The sequence below is a fragment of the Acanthopagrus latus genome, chromosome 20, assembly GCF_904848185.1.
Source record: "Acanthopagrus latus isolate v.2019 chromosome 20, fAcaLat1.1, whole genome shotgun sequence".
Lineage (NCBI taxonomy): Eukaryota > Metazoa > Chordata > Actinopteri > Spariformes > Sparidae > Acanthopagrus > Acanthopagrus latus.
The window spans coordinates 15,968,235-15,985,003 of record NC_051058.1 but is presented as its reverse complement, the minus strand read 5'-3'; the positions used below and the strand labels follow the sequence as shown (position 1 = coordinate 15,985,003).

General features: G+C 41.4%; 2 protein-coding genes across 2 annotated transcripts; one reads left to right on the top strand and one right to left on the bottom strand.

Moving 5' to 3' along the window:
• Positions 1-3,668: 3,668 nt before the first annotated feature.
• Positions 3,669-8,452, bottom strand: rgrb (retinal G protein coupled receptor b). The gene is made up of 7 exons (XM_037082552.1): positions 7,966-8,452; positions 6,289-6,445; positions 5,710-5,831; positions 5,210-5,363; positions 4,975-5,092; positions 4,293-4,406; positions 3,669-4,120 (listed from the first exon to the last, which is right to left on the bottom strand). Exons 1-7 carry the CDS (start codon positions 8,039-8,041, stop codon positions 3,980-3,982), a joined length of 882 nt encoding a protein of 293 aa, XP_036938447.1. The 5' UTR covers positions 8,042-8,452; the 3' UTR covers positions 3,669-3,979.
• Positions 6,458-16,363, top strand: lrit1b (leucine-rich repeat, immunoglobulin-like and transmembrane domains 1b). The gene is made up of 5 exons (XM_037082551.1): positions 6,458-7,533; positions 13,029-13,284; positions 13,609-14,069; positions 14,301-14,606; positions 14,751-16,363. The coding sequence occupies exons 2-5, from the start codon at positions 13,163-13,165 to the stop codon at positions 15,818-15,820; spliced, it is 1,959 nt and encodes a 652-aa protein (XP_036938446.1). The 5' UTR covers positions 6,458-7,533; positions 13,029-13,162; the 3' UTR covers positions 15,821-16,363.
• Positions 16,364-16,769: the final 406 nt, after the last annotated feature.

The following is a 16,769-nucleotide window of genomic DNA, read 5'->3' as shown; positions in this document are numbered from 1 at the left end:
TCCTGACTCTGTGCTGAATTAAAAAAAGGTTTTGTGGTCAGATTTAGTTGTTGGTACAATGCGTTGGAAGACAGCTCAATGAGACTATATCTGTCTGTGACAGGTTGTCCTCCTTTCTTCCTGTAAGCTTGCTGCTATTAGCGCCGCTTCTATCTACAGCGCCGACTGATTTAGATCACTAGTCCACACACAGCGTCTGCTAATAAGCGAGCAGTCAATGAGGCAACTGTTTCTAAGAATTTGATGATAATCTGTTGGATTCTTCATTCTTTCCTGAGAAGGTCTTTCCTAAGTTTATGAGGAGGAACTTCACTGTTTTTAAAGATCCCCTTTGTCCTGTCATAACCATACAAATGACATGTTATTGTGAACATGGTGAGCAGGTATAATTTTCACCATGCCCTTAAAAAAAAAATTTAAATATATATTTACATGGGTGTATGAGGATTTAATATATTAACAGTTTTGTTATTTTTCATTATTTGTGTTTACATATTTAAAACATTTCTTCATATGAATTAAAATCTATAATAATGTACTTGCATTGTGTCATTTACTATGTCAAAGTATATACATTGTCTATACACTGACATGTATACAATTCTTGACCTTTAACAATATATTATCTAGAAACGTGCAAACTATAATTAAAGTTATTGATTTTTAAATGTACATCAGTATATATTACCAATATATTATGAAAGGGGAACATTTTTTGTATTTTGTAAAATTTTCTTGATGCAAAATGAGGATTTCACCTGCTGATGGCATCCATATATAGGCATGTATTGTAAAAAAACACATGTGGACTCATGAAATGTATTTTTAATCTCTGACATCGTATTTTTCAGTGTATGTCACTACAGTATCTCACAAAAGTGAGATACATTTGTGATACATTTGTGAGATACCGTATGCATGTTTCATTCTCCATTCTAGTTTCAAGCTGTTAGCATTTGCCAATTAGCAGTAACACAAAGTGCTGATTGGAATATCATTAGGTTTTTCAGGTATTTGGTCAGGAAACTGAAGCATTGGACAAATTAGCAGTTTACCCTGATGATGTATCAGATGATCACCCAAAGAGATGTCAGTTCATCCTATGAGGTACATGAATGTCACATCAATCCATCTAATAGTTCCAGAAAAATGTCACTCATCAACACAAATGTCAACCACATGGTGGTGCAAGAGAAAAGGTCACCAAAGTCCAGGTCCAAGGATTTGTCCCCTTGGGATCATGAATGTCTGCAGAACATTTCATGAGAATCCATCTGACAGTTGTCGTATATGGTGACCGACTGAGATTAGCATCCCTAGAGCAACAACATAGCGTGGCTAATACAAGCTGTCCTTATGTAATAAATATTTAATTATAGCGTCATTGTTGGTCCAATTTCAGGACACTACAATTAAAAATTTCAAGACACTATATTGTTGTTCTAATGTTAGTCCTCATTGAGAATATATCAACATGGTTCTGAACTTGTGCATTGTCCAATATGTGTGGCCTCTTAAAATGTAATTTTTATTGCTTATTCACTGTTGCTTAGATTTGACAACACAACAATTGTTCTAATTCCATGTAGTCAACAACAATATTGCTCTGAGCCTGTGTCAGCCAAGAGACGGTGAGAGGATTTCACCTGCTGACGACTGCTTGGCATGGACGTCAGTGCTCTTGGAGGTTAGTGTGACAGAGATTTGGTCTCACTGTGGCTTATTTTTGGATTGGATACATTTAGCAGCTCAGAGTGATGTCTCATCTTCTCTGACCCCTCGCCGACACCGTGGCCCTCGCATTAAGTGTGGCTGGTCTTTAGAAAAGCCAGAACGACATCCGTGTAATCCAAAGCAATGGCTACAAAGGAGAAGGTGACATTTTAATGTTGTTGTTGTTCTAAATGTGGCTGCCGTGACTTGTCAGCAGAGACTCAATCCCGCAAATTGGTTGGTCTGATTCAACCAACCCTAAGACTGACTGAGCCAAAAATGATCTACCTCTTCATCTATCAGTTCATGCATTTAATTATTAAACTATTTAGAAACTGTGAACAAGTTCACGTGGTGTCAGTTGTTGACGGTACCAAAGTCTTAACCCTGTACATCTTTAGAGGACACATTTCTGTCTCCTTCCTTCCTTCCTTCCTTCCTTCCTTCCTCACTGTGTGATCCACCAGGAAGAAGAGGGAGCGCTTTTTAAGGAAGACAAGTGAAGTGGCCAAACATAGTAGATGTTTACCTAGCTTAACCCTTTATTTAACCCCAGCATCCTCGGATGCTCCCAGTCAGAAAGCCCTGACGTCAATGTTCTCGTACAAGCAAAGATCTCCTGGTCGTCAGGACGGCAAGATAAGATTCACTCTTTTGCATGTTTAAATCAAGAATAAAAGTATATTTGCGTGAGTGGAATATATTTATATGTATGTACAATAAAGAGGTTATCTTGCTGTTGTGCAGTCTGGATCCTTTTCATAGTCATATGTGCTCAATGAAGGACTTGTAATGCAATGTAAAATGAAGGTCTTGGACCAGAGGTGTGGCAATATGCTGATGACACTGTGGTATTTAAAAATGAAATATTATTTATTGTGTTAACAATACAAATATGGCACGCTGTATGAATATAACACCCCGTAACATGGAACAATTAAGTGTGATTGTTCTTTTCGAATGTTTATGCACGATCATTGTCTCCCTACATTTGTAATTTGCTTGTAATCAAAAAGCCAAGAAGGAGACAAAACACAAAGTGAAAGATGAATCTGACTCAACATTATTTTTGTTTTAATAGTTTGGGTATAAGCGGTGATATCATTATCGTGATGCCTTTAGGCCATGATAATTGCAGAGTGAAAAAAAGGTATATAGTGACATGGATGTGTTTTGAAATTCACAGGTCGATGGGCAAAATAGGCCACAGCCAAGGAGCAAGGTCCAGACCTGCTCAGTTTGGAAAGTGTCTTGAGATGATGTGTGTTCTGAACTGGCATTAAAAACACGAAGACTGACTGACGATTGATTAGATTGAACAGTTTAAAACAATACACCGACTAAAAGTGTGCCTGAACTATACAAATGTTCTGAACATGCAGAAGTTTTCACTCATGTTTGATGACCCTTATAGCCCAGCTTTGCCCTGACTCATTAGAGGGTTAACTGCTAATGCTTCCGTTGTTTACATAGAGGTTATATCACCACAAACTGTCTTCCTGACGACAAAACACAACTGATTAATCTGCTTAGTAACGGCTTGAGACTGCCGTTCGTGCGTGCTGGTCGGCTGTCGAACCGCAGACTTCGCTTACAGCGGCTCAGTATTCAGGGTTGGAGAGCGCTTTTAAAAGTCATGTCATGTCATGTCATGTCATGTCATTGTCCGTAACCACTTATCCCTTTCCATGGGGTCACGGGGTGTTGGTGCTGGAGCCAATCCCAGCCTTGTCTCAGGGCGAGGGCAGGGTACTCCCCGGACAAGTCGCCAGCTCATCGCAGGGCCCTCACTGATGAGCAATGTGGGGTTCAGTATCTCGCTCAAGGACACTTCCACATGCAGCTCAGCCCTGCCCAGAGGCGAGATTTGAACCAGCAACCTTCCGATCATTAGCTCTACCCGCTGAGCTACAGCTGCCCCCCGCTTTTAAAAGTAGATGAAGCAAACAGCAGAAGAGCAGCAACACAATGTGTTTATTGTAAGTGGTCAAAACACGGACGGAGGAGCAGTGCAGGTTAAACACAAACGGCTGTAAGATAAATACAACAATTTGAAAATGGATAAAGTACCTGCAACACATTTCGGAGATTTACAGGAATCCAGCATGAGGCTACTGTGGCCGTTCCAGATGTAGAGACTGTCTCGAGCTTCAGCTACAGCTACTGTCAATGGCTCATTAACATGCACAACACCAGACCAGTGAGTAATGAGGAACCTACGATAAGACGAAATCACAGTTTAGGACTCGTGCCAGAACAATTACATTCAGTTCGACTTCTTGACCATCGGATCGACGATCTTCTGTCCGGTGAGGAAGTGCCACACGCCGCCTCGGTAGAACTCATTTCCAAATGAGTAGAGGAGGGCGTTGAAGATGGGGTTCGTCTTTGCCACAACTGGAAGCACCTGAGAACAGAAACAAAGAGTTGCATCATGTGTAAAGTAGTCCAAAGTTGTGGTAAACTGGAATTATCCTGTCAGTGACCATTTATATGATTACCTTCTATCCTTTTTTTCACTATTTTGACCGTATTTTCCTACAAAATGTTAGACTTATTCAAACGAAATAAGCGCTCACCATTCTTAGTTTTGGAGACACGACCTTGACGTTCTCGAAGCAGGCGTAGATGCACATGAGGACGTAGGGGCCCCAGCACATCAGCATGACCCTCAAGGGCATACTGGTGTTAAACTAGAAGGCAAAGTTCATCGTGTTACTGAAGACGTTACACATGAAATGCAGTGGATTCAAAACTTTAATGCTGCAAATAAGAAAGCAACATTTTAGATTTGTCTGCTACATCTTGATAAACTACAAAAGAATTCAGTTATGGTTTGACTGGCATTCTTTTAATTACGTCATCTCATTGCACCATCTTCTCTTTAACAATAAAAAAAACTTGCATTAATTCACATCTTTTGCTGAATTTCTTGAAACTCTGTTAAAATTTGTGCTACACTTGAATGGAAAACAGGCGACTGACGCCTCATCTCACCTCTGTAAAAAGTGCTCTCTTTAACTCTTGGACTGCCACCACTTCTATACAATGCAGGGGCATGATTTTTTGTTTGTGGTTCTAAAATCACGCCAAAAATATTAAAACTAGAGTTTCTATGTGATATAACGTAGAAAGAAATGTGTCAGGTGTTGGGAAAAAGGTACGCGTCAATTTTAATGCTTGTTTGGAGGCCAGACAAAGATCTATTGGCTGAAGTATGGCACTGAAAATGATCATTTGAGACTCCTGCAGCACATTTACCCTGTGGTGATGAATCTTCTTGAAGTGTTTGTGGATGGAATCGTAACATGAGAACATGGTGATAGCTGGGAACGTCAGGTAGAGCGCCACCAGAGTCAGCATGTAGGTCACGTAGTCCCTGTTGAAAAGAAACGCATCGCGGGATAATGTGACTGTTCGTCAACATCATGTGGAAAGCTGGTTGAGATGAAAGAAAAAAACTGATGGTGATGAAAACAACAGTGAATGGCTGCACCTGTCCCCTCTTGTGTAGTCCAGCGTGCAGCAGGTCCTCATGGGCTCAAAGTCATAGACGCCCCATCCCATCAGAGGAACGGCAGCCCAGAAGATGGACAGAATCCAGATGATGCCGCTCATCGTCAGAGTGGTGCTCCAGAAGAGCTTCTGTCCTGCAGGATAAAAACTGTGGTTATGTCTCTTGGATGTGAGGAGTCATTTGATTCAGATTAAAAGGAGAACACAAGTTTTACTTGTCTATTTGGATAGAGGTAACAATGTGTGTATGGAAGTGTTGTGTTCTTGAATAAATTGTACTGAGATTTATTTCAATAGTGGTTGTTAGAAAGATTCGACATTTTACTGCGGACGAATATAGATCCCAAATATCGGGTTTCATCTCCTTGTAATAATCAGTACTGGTATTAGCCCTAAAGAAGCCACATCGGTCGATCCCTAATTTATGATGGTCTAGATTTTCACTCTTCTGGGCAGTGGCTTGAGCTTTACTGTACTCACTGGTGCAGTACTGGTGATATCTGTCCCAAGAGATGGCAGCCATGAAACTGATGGACGCCAGGACTGCTATCATCCCCTGAAAACCATGGAAGGAGCATCCATCTTGACCAAACGGCCAAGACCTAGAAAACAAAATGAAGCTTCAGTCATACACCAGGATGCAGAGGAGGGGTGCCAGTATTATATTGTAAAAGTATGTTAGGTTACATTACGTGTTCTATATATAGACACAGGACTGTACTTTCACTCTGCCCAGAGCGTGGGAGAAATAAAAGGGTCGGCAGGGGGGGTCACGCTGTGGGTTAATCCAGCCACGTGATACTCAGGTTAGAGGTTTAAAAAGGACGTAATTTTATTGAAATGCAGCTACATTACCATTCAGATCCTGTTAGGTAACTTCAAACGCTTGTAAAACGTGAACTTTACACAGTAAATAAAGTGGATCGGATTATGAAACCAAAGGCTTATTTAACTCGCCGCTATTGGCTTATATTAAATACTAGGCAACACTGCTGAGGGGCCTGTGGAAGAACAAAAACAAGACGTTGATAAACTCAGTGTGTTTTCTGCGTTTGATACCTGACGTAGCTCGCGTACGCAGCTGTCAGTCCGTTAATGTTCAAACTGAGGTCGGCCACAGCGAGGTTGAACACGAAGAAGTTGCTGGGGTTCCTCATCTCCTTCACCGTGAGGAACGACACGATGCTGATGGCATTGAGGAAGAATCCCAGGAGACCTGAAAATGGGGGAAAGTAAAAGGAAATAAGTGTCCGTCCTTAAAGGGAAGGTCCACCAATTTTGACTGAGTGTCTGAGGAATCTATTGCATGTCTGTTCGTCCTGGAAGAGATCAATCCTCTGCTGCTCTTCCAGAGGTTTCCTCCATGTCTCTCCACGTCTCTCTAACTTTCATATGTGAGTTTTTCCGAATCAGAATTAAGACTATTCAAGGCTGCATGATCCATTATTGGATAAAGTCTGTCATATAGGCTACGGATAGTTAAGCCCCCATATGAAAAAAAATGGATTGACTTAAAAAGACTGATCAAGTTCTGGAAACATCTGGAGACATTTTTACAAGTTATGCTGTACTTACAGGTCTTAATGAGGACAAATGCATATCTGGAAAAAGTAGTATAAAGCCTTTTGTGGCTCCAGAAGAAGCTGCATGTGATCTGATAAATGGCCTCGAGTGATGTCACGCAGAGGCAGAGATGCATTGTGGGTAATGTAGGCACCAGGTTTTGGAAAGAAAGAAGAAGTGCATTGCCTACATTACCCACAGTTCAATTTAGCAACACAAAAGGAGTTACCCCCCCTATTTTGCCCCACACATTCAGTAGTCCTGCCCAAGACCATGTGTAAAACTGGTGGAGTTACCCTTTAAATCAGAAGTACCAATAACATTTGCTCCTTCCGTCCTACCTGAACTTTATGTTTTGGCCGATGACACTAGGCAAGTTCATTTGCATGGTGCAATTCAGACACAAGGCGATTCAAAGTGCTTTACAGGGGAATAAAATTACTTCAGTTGACATTAATAACAAGCAGGAAGACATCGAGAAACAAAACATTAAAAGAAATTAAGGGATAGGAAAGTAAGCTAAAATAAAAGTCGCAGTGCAGTTCAGAGCCTCAAATGCTTCAGTGAGAGTCTGTGGCCCTCAGTCTTGATTTAAAAGAGATGAGAGCTGGAGCGGACCTGCAGCTTTCTGGCAGAATAACTGAACGCTGCTTCTCCATCCACATTTAGTTTTGGCTCTAGGGGCTGAAAGCAGATCTGCACCTGAAGACCTCAGAGGCCTGGATGGTTCATAAAGAACGGGTAAGCGGCAGATCAGAAATGTAGTTTGGCCCGATAAGATGTACAGATCCAATATCAGAGCAATTCAAGAAAACAGAAAAGGGAGGCCTTCTCTTACTGGTATCACTGTCAGCCATAATCTTTAAGAATGCAAACATTTAAAAACACTTGTTTCAGCATGTGACACATTAATGTTTAATTGTATAGAAAACTGGCTTTTCCAATGTAAGTGTATATAATTTATTGGGAAAACAGTGAAAACCTGTCCCTGGTCTCCCCTTGAGCTGAGAAACCTTTTAATTTAAATCATAAGGATGAGACATAAAATCAAGAAAACAAATGCATTAGGTTTGCTCTGTCCTGAATGAGGCTGCTTTGAATATCAAACCAAGTGAACTGTCCCTTTAATCCTCACAGCAGCAGTATCTTCCGGTTCGTTTGGCTCCAACTTACCCCCGACCAGCAGCGCCGTGCCGAATGTAAACATATCGAACTCCGTGAAGCCCTCCGGTAGCGTGTACGCTGCCATGTTGTGAAAATGCACGAAATTAAACAAACAAACAAACAAACAAACAAAAAAACTTTGCACAAAACTTCCTCCTGCTGTCGTGTCTGTGTCGTGTACCACCGTCTGCCACGACACGACGCTCTTATAAAGGCTCTTTCACGTGAAAAAGCATCAAGAGACTAATCTGAATGAAAGCCCCTTTTGCAATCCCCCGAGGAATGTCCTAACGAGCAAAACTTCCTGCGAGTTTTGGGATCCCACTAAAAGTTTTTTTTTTCCTGCGCAGCTCTCTGAAGTAAACTTTGTTGAGTCAGGACTCTAACTTTTTTTTCTTTAGCAGGAGAGACGAACTTTCCCCTCAATTCTGTTACTTAATTCTGTTACTTAATTCGGCCACCGGCGTTTATGTCGTAGTTGAGGCTGATAAGGAAAACAAGAGTGGAATCATGGGAAATGGTGTTTTTTTCAACCAAAGTTGAACGTTTGTAGGTTGGCTGTGTCTTCTTCTTCTTCTTCTTCTTCTTCTTCTTCTTCTTCTTCTTCTTCTTCTTCTTCTTCTTCTTCTTCTTCTTCTTTTAGATATATTAATTTTGGGTTGCATCTCAAAGAAGCTTTTAAACAGACCAGACTCTCATCCAATTTAATTTTGAATCCACACAGAAACAATTTTGCTAATTGGCAAAAGGAAGTGAGTCACAGTTAGTTCTGCATGAGAAGTCACATTCATGTTTCTTTGTATTGATTTGAATGGCCAGCATAACCCTAATAAGGTAAGGTAAATAAATCAAATAACTAATAATAAATAAAACAGTTACTAACAAAAATGTGCCTCCAACTGCAGTCGAACACAGCGAGGAGATCACGAGGGAGAGGAATTCCCCAGACTCCCTTACAAAAGGTCTCAATTTTGTGCGTTGTTGAGTTTGGAGAAACTTTACAGACGTTGTGTCATGCTTTCCACAATGAATTCTTAATTACTTGGTCCTTCTTGTAAATTCGGCACATGTTATGCTTGAATCTAGACATTTCATATGGGAGAGCAGCTTATGTAACATGGATCCTGCCGGTTTGTTTGTCACTGTTAACAGAGAGTCCAGTCTGCAGTGTAGTACATACACTTGGCGGATTAACTAGAGAATAGTCAAGTAACATTAGGCTTCATGATCAAAGAAAGATTCCATATTATTTTAGATAATCAATTAAAGGTTTTTATAATACATTTTAGGGGGTAATGCAGTTGCCCATATTTCACATGTCCATGTAAGCGGCATGTTAGCACTACTGTTGTTGTTTAAATGTAGTTTTACTCAATGCTGCATCGACTGAATGTCTGAGAGTATTGAAGGCTACATAATCCATAGTTGGATAAAGGGGCGTCAAACTATAAGTGACAGATAGTTAAGCCCCTCAAGGCAAATTTATGATGTGGGGCCATATTATATATGATTGACTTGACTTAAAAATCTTTCCACAAAAGTGTATTTTGGGGCATTTTTTTTACTTTATCTATGATATATTAACAGAACCTACAAATCTGACACTGATTTTTTTTTTTTTTCTGAATGCCTCACTGAGAAAATTGGACATTCAATTTTTTGTTTTCCTTTCTGTCTGCATAAATTAAAATACTGCTACGTAAAAAGTGTGTGTTGATGTGTGCCTGTATTATTTTGTAGGTGTGAGTACATGCAGTTAGTGTGTGCGTATATATGTAAAGGGTATATGTGTATTTGTGTCTTAAGATATGAGCTGTAATCTAAATCCATTTACTGATTTCAACTGACATCGTAAACGAGCAGCGATGGACTTTGGCCTCTAACGTCTAACAACATGTTTTTATAATTTGCTTCTAACCTCTCCAGCCATACTTACCATACTTGTTTTTTTCTGTGTGTGTGTGTGTGTGTATATTGTATGATCTTACTAAAGCCAAAGACACAATTTCCTTTGCCTTATTATGGACAATAAAGGTTTTCTCAGCCTCCAGTCGGTGGGTTAAACAGTCTCCAGTGTCAAACATTGCAACATCAAGGAAAAATCAATTCCACTAAGCAACGACTAAACGTTGTGGTTGCACATTCAGGAGTGAGCTGACAAATCACTACTGAATTTCCTCAGTCAGATGACAGAAAATCTGGTGTTTCTCTCTCAGCGGCCTCATTAAGTGTAAAAGATCAGTTAAACAGTCTGTGAAAGCGTCCGGATCTTTTCAATTTACTCATCAGCTGTCCTCAGCCGCTGACCAAAATAAAAGCAGAACGAGGACAGTGGCTCTCGCTGCAGCCTGAACCTTCTAAAACGCAACATTTGGGCCCGGTCTGATTGCACCACTAATCTGTTCGCAGATTACCGCAAACTCATTAACAATGGAGTAATGATGTGTCCCAATGGATTTATAATAGCCTTTTCTCACCACCCATATTGTCCCACCCAGTTTCAGACTTTATCATATATTCAGAGAAAAAAGGAGCTGCTGCGTTGATGTTCACCGCTTCATCTGCTGCTCTGACAGATGAGACTGTTGATATCCAACAGAGGAAATCAGAACGTTTGCTGCCTTAAATCCCAACAGTGCTCCCAGTAAAAGTGTTGGAAACAAGCCGAGGGTGCAGTCTGAGGTCTCGCAGGAACATAAAACACAGGAACAATTTCACAATGCAAAAGATTCAATATAACAATCCGTTAATCTACTGCAGCTGAGTGTGATGAAGTAAGAACCGGTCCAGAACATGAATGTAGTGGATTGATCAACTGGTTGTAATCTTAGTTCAGGAGGTTTGTTTATTGTTTTGATGGACTCTACACTATCTCATTCTACTGATATGTCGATGTCACAGTCAGCTGTAAGTCAAAGCTGCAATAAATAACCCCCAAACTATTTCTGATTTAATGAATTTAAGCTCAACAATAGTAAGGTGGACTAAAAAGATGCATCCTTTGCAATAATCAGTAATATAAATGCATAGAGGACTAAATTTAATGCAGCAGCTCATTCAATGAATACATAAAAAACCCCCATTGACTGTAACTGACCTGAATACTCAATATTTTGTCCTAAATGCCCTCACAGTGTGGTTGCACATCATTAATGTGTTGGCCAACACTTAATTACTCCGTCATAATCTTCAGGTTTTGCAATGAAACAAAGGTTTTAGTGTCGAAACTGCATTTGAGCTCACGGACTCTGAAGAGCAGCGGCCAAGATGAAAAACTGAAACAACTGTTTTTTATGTTATAAAAATTACTCCGGTCTAATACAATTTTGAGGCACTTTAACCCAAGTATTCTTATTCCATTCTTCTACCTCTACACATTTCAGGTGTAAATATGATCATGTTCATCCCACTACACTGTTTTAATCACTTTCCATTTCCAACATTTCACAAGCAAAACATGCAATGAGTCTATGAATGCTGCTGTGCTTTACTATTAAACTAAGCAGTAGTCTATAAAGCACATGAGGTCGGCTACACGTTGGCAAATAACATGTGCTGATAATGTCCGTGATACAGTGTGTCATTATTAAGCACTGGGAGCTCAGATGAGGAAGGGACAGGCTGGAGAGGTTGGAGGTTTTAGCGGGTCCTGGGAACAAACCTCCTGAAATAAAATAGAACAAACATATATTAATAATAGGAGGAGAGAGGGAGAGAGAGAGGGAGGGAGACCAGGATTAAAGGATTACCTGTGAACCTGTGAAAAAACCCGCAGAGACTGTGACAACAAGTCTGTCATCCAAAAAGTGTGTCACACACAGATCTGCAGGATACTACAGAAAAAGGTTAAAAACAAACACAGTAGTACTTTAGTCATCAGTTCTCAGATCTTTCACTCGCAGCCTACATGGAACTGTTATTTGGTTGATTCTGATGGCCCCCTTTGGACAAAAGATGACAATACTGAATGATGTATACTTTGTTTTGGTGCCTTATCATACCACCAGACCACAGATCAGCTTCTTTCCTCAAGCTGGGAGACTTCCTCAATTCATCCGCAGCATTACGCCATAAGAAATAGGCTCAAAAAATTCTGCAAAAATAAAGAAAAAATTGGTTTTAGATCAAATTTGGTATCTATAATCTGAATCTTTAAAGTTGAAAAAATGTAGAGTGGAGAAAACAATCCTAAATTTCAATGTAGTAAAAGTATAAAGTACTGTAAAACCTAAAAAGGTTAGAGGTGAAGCTAAAATACCCAAAGGTATGGTATGATATAGGTGCATATGTGGATGTGCAATCAAAGTCATATGAAGTGTGTTGCATTATTTTTGGGGGGCAAAAATATTCACACAATCCAAATACCCCAAACTACTACTGAGCAGTGTGTTTTTACCCATTGATTTACTGCATCAAAAAGTGTTCAGTAAGTGTGGGTCTGAAAACAAAAGAAGGTGAGTCACATAATAGAGTAAACACAGGTGGCCACTCCACACTGCCATCTGGTGGCCATTTGTAGCTAAGTTCTTGCCATCAGACCTGTAAACAACAGTCCGTCAGTGCTTAAGAAAAAAAAACAAAAACAGTTTCAGGACAAACAGACACGACAAGAAAAAGAAGTCTGTATAAGAGAAATGTCAAACTGGATGACATCCCTGTGTTTGTGTCAGAGTTTGTTTTTGGTGACTTGATGTGCTTGTAACAATGTGTAGAAGGTCTTTTACACTCTTATACATTTGGTAGTTTATTTCATTCTAAACTGACAAGACAACATCACCACGCATCTTCAAAAACAAAGCATATTTCAAGACCATTAGGGAATTCCTCATGAATGTTTTACGATAGTCATGATTGCAAACCTGCTTAAACTACCTGCTTCACTCTGCCCCATTTAGGCTGTGTACTCTACACTGTGTCCATAATTAAACATCCAATCAGTATTTCTTGGGAGAATGAAAGTGAAAACTGTAGCAGCCTATCAGCGCTCAGGAAGCAATAGCCTAATCGTGTGAATGAAAATAACCCAAGTCCCTTCGCTAATCCCTGCCTATCCTTTTTATCTCTGGATTCAGACCAGTTGGAGCAGTATGGAGCTGTGAGCCTGCACACCACCACCATGCATCCGATGCCTCGTTAGACCTGAGCTGCTGTAGATCTTCTTGTCTTTAATTGTAGTTTAGCTGCATAGTGAGTTTTAGTAGAGAAAATGAGTCGACATCTCGCTGCTGCGTTTTGTCTGGCTTTAGTTTTTCTTCCCATGCTGTGCAGCTCCTGTCCTTCACAGTGCAGCTGCTTCTTCCACAAGTTGAGTGATGGATCAAAAGCAAGGTGAGCATCTCAATTATCTCATTTCAATTCTAGACTTTACACGTATTTTATTTATATCTTGCGTGCAAAACTGATTTTCACTGCAGCTTTCTTCCGTTCAGTCACTCTGTATTGTGAAGGATTAACTTGGACTCGCCCTTTAATCTCCTTTGCTTGTTACTGAACAATAGGTTACGTTTTGTCGAATAAGTGCTGAACTATACTGTCTTTTATATAAAATGGGGGCAGATTGCATGTTTTATTTGAGAGTTAATCCAGTTCTGCAAAGTCCTGCAGTGAATATGCTTTCTGAAAATTCATATTTTTATTTAAAATTTCCTGCAGGAGTGTGCTTTGCAACGATCCAGAGATCACTGTGGTCCCTCCAAATTTCCCATCCGACACGTCGAAGCTTCGCATCGAAAAGACTGCGATCACACGGATTTCGGTGGACAACTTCCACTACCTCAACAACCTGGAGTTTCTCTGGATGTCTTTTAATTCACTGATCTCACTGAGCGTCGACAGCTTCCGGGGTCTTTACAACCTGGACGAGCTCCGGCTGGATGGCAACACCCTCACCTCCTTCCCCTGGGAGTCTCTGACCGACATGCCGAACCTGAGGCTCCTCGACCTGCACAACAACAAGATCTCCGTCGTCCCTGCCGAGGCCACCGTGTACATCAAGAATCTCACCTATCTGGACTTATCCAGCAACAGTCTGACGACCGTTCCCGCTGACGTTCTCACAATGTGGCTGAGCGTGAAGCCATCCCAGGACGCCGATTCCTCCAAACTAATTCTCGGTGAGGATCAAGCTGTGACATTTTAGGATACTGGGACGTATTCTTTTTAATCTGCCTTGCATGAGGACCACTTCTTTGACACCAGAGGCATTTAAAGCTGGGTTGGGGATTAGTCTAATTATAGTTATTGTGTGTCAGGTTGTCAAACTTATTCTTGTTATTTTAAGATGTAGTGCTGGAGGGTAAAGAAGTATTTATTTTAACTGACAGCACTTCTGGTTTCCTCTTCAGGTCTTCATGACAACCCGTGGCTGTGTGACTGCCGGCTCTACGATCTGGTACAGTTTCAGAAGTCCCCATCATCCTCCGTGGCTCTCATCGACACCAGGCTGAGGTGTTCTGATCCGGAGAGCTTGTCAGGGGTTCTTTTCACCGAATCAGAGCTGCAGAGGTGCCAGGGCCCTCGGGTGCACACTGCCGTGGCTCGTGTACGAAGCTCACTGGGCAACAACGTGCTGCTGCGCTGTGGCACGGTGGGAGTCCCCATCCCAGAGCTCTCCTGGAGCCGTGCCGATGGCAAAAAAATCAACGGCACAGGTAAGTCCCGCTAAACTAATTGCAGATGTGTTTAAATTAGAACCAGATCTATTTCTGTCTAAGTCAATGCATCAACGAGATTAAAGTTCTCTCTTTTGTGCCAATCTGCTTAACACTGTGGGTGTCTGCTTTGTTATTTTTCAGTCCAGGAAGAGATTTCAAAGGAGGGCATCATTTGGTCTATTCTGAGCGTGCCTGCAGTTTCCTATCGAGATTCTGGGAAATACGTGTGCAAAGCGACCAACTTCGTCGGCACTGCAGACGCCATCATCTCTTTGGTGATCACAGATTCCTTTCGGTCAGAGGAAGCAGGTGGCGGCAGTTCTAAGAGAAACAGAGGGAAGAAACCTGGTGGCATTGGTAGAGCAGCATACCAGGAGAAGCTCATCGCCAGATATGTTCCTCCGCCCCCATCCACTGCCGCCCAGCCCATCATCGAACCTCTCAATGGCAAAGGAGTGACTGGGAAGTATGAGATTGAGAGCTACAGCGTGTCTGACGACACTTCTCAAGGACGAGGGAAGGTGTCAGACCTTCAGAAGTCAGTGGAGGTGGAGCGAGATGCTCTGAGTAACTTGGCAGCCAATGCCTCGTCCTTACAGCAAGCTCCGGAGAAAAGGGTGGTGCGCTCAGTGAAGGTGATCGGTGACACCGACCATACTGTGTCTCTGAACTGGCGAGCCCCTACAGCCACAAACACCACAGAGTTCAGCATCCTGTACGCTATATTTGGTGAGAGGGACATGCGTCGGATCAACGTAGGGGCCGGGAGGAACCGTATCACTATTGATGGCCTCGTGCCAAAGACAAAGTACATTGCTTGTGTTTGCGTCAAAGGCCTGATCCCGAAAAAAGAGCAGTGTGTAATCTTCTCAACTGATGAGGCGGCCAGCGCTAGCGGCACGCAGAAGCTCATTAATGTGGTGGTGATAACAGTAGCCTGCGTGATTGCTGTCCCCCTGACACTGATCGTGTGCTGCGGGGCGCTAAAGAAGCGCTGCCAAAAGATGCTTGGGAGGGAATCTAAGGAAATACAGGACTCGTACGTTACGTTTGAAACCCTCGGCCCCGCGGCCAAAGCTAAAGGCATGGAGGGCGAGTATCTGACCAGGCTAAATCCTGATGAATCCAACAGGCTGCTCTCGGCGAGGTCCAGTGTTGACTCAGAGGCCACGGCCAGGACTGAGGGGCCACCTAACGAGTATTTCTGCTAGTACCAAATGTTTGCCACAACCTTCAGAAGATGCACTTTGTTTTCTAACGACAAACAACGGTGTTCAGAGACTGAAAAGACTCAACTGATCCTCTTTTTGGGGGGGTCTTCAGAGGACACCAGCAGCTCTGTCAGCACTGGATGTGTGAAAGTGTTTTACAGCCTTGTGGGAATAAAAACCACCATTTATTTGGTGGACAGCAAAAAAGGGAAACGACGCACCGTGACACAATTTATTTTACATGTCGTGTAAATGTGTAAAAACTACTTTTTTTTTAATTCATCATGCACTTTTGAAAGGACATGTTTTGCAAAGGAAAATGTCTTAAAACTTTGTCCTAAAGGTCTAAAACCCAATCAATTTAATTTCTTCCACTATGTAACGTCTGCATTGTGTTATAGTCTTTATTCAAAGTATTTAGACAAAAAAAGAACCAGCAGTTATTAGTCTATTTTCGATGTCAGTATGATGTTAACGTGCCAGGTTTACTGTTGGGTCAAAAACCTATGATACAGTAGGCCTACATTTTATAATGTGCAAATAACTGTGACCTGAAAAATATGTCTGTCTGTATGAATGTACCATATAAAAAATAAATGATTTTCTTTTTATATGTATATGCTCTCAAGCTTTTTTCTTACATCTCAGAATCTAGATTCTTGAGTACATAGTACACATTCATGTTCTCTACAAGATGAACTGTAGTAACTTTTGTGATCCCTCAACCCTTCATCTCGACCCATCATCGGGTCAAAATTCAAACGCTAACATGGTATGACGCATTTTGTTCAAAACCACCTCTGTTCCTAAAAAGAACCCTCACACAGCAGCGAGCATCTTTCTTTGTCTTGTTAACATGTAAAAAGGAGTTAAGTGTTTGAATACGGTTTCCTGTCATTTTTGTTGCATTGGTGCAAACTGCAGATGGAGGTAAGGAATTGATTTATGA

Bases quoted from the DNA above. Each gene is read 5' to 3' on its own strand.
- rgrb (XM_037082552.1), bottom strand. From the start codon at position 8,041: ATGGCAGCGTACACGCTACCGGAGGGCTTCACGGAGTTCGATATGTTT. The intron at 5,364-5,709 runs GTGAGTACAGTA...TTTATCCTGCAG, and splicing joins ATATCACCAGTACTGCACCA to GACAGAAGCTCTTCTGGAGC. The intron at 4,407-4,974 runs GTAAATGTGCTG...TTTGCCTTCTAG, and splicing joins AGAAGATTCATCACCACAGG to TTTAACACCAGTATGCCCTT.
- lrit1b (XM_037082551.1), top strand. From the start codon at position 13,163: ATGAGTCGACATCTCGCTGCTGCGTTTTGTCTGGCTTTAGTTTTTCTT. The intron at 13,285-13,608 runs GTGAGCATCTCA...AATTTCCTGCAG, and splicing joins AGTGATGGATCAAAAGCAAG to GAGTGTGCTTTGCAACGATC. The intron at 14,070-14,300 runs GTGAGGATCAAG...TTTCCTCTTCAG, and splicing joins TTCCTCCAAACTAATTCTCG to GTCTTCATGACAACCCGTGG.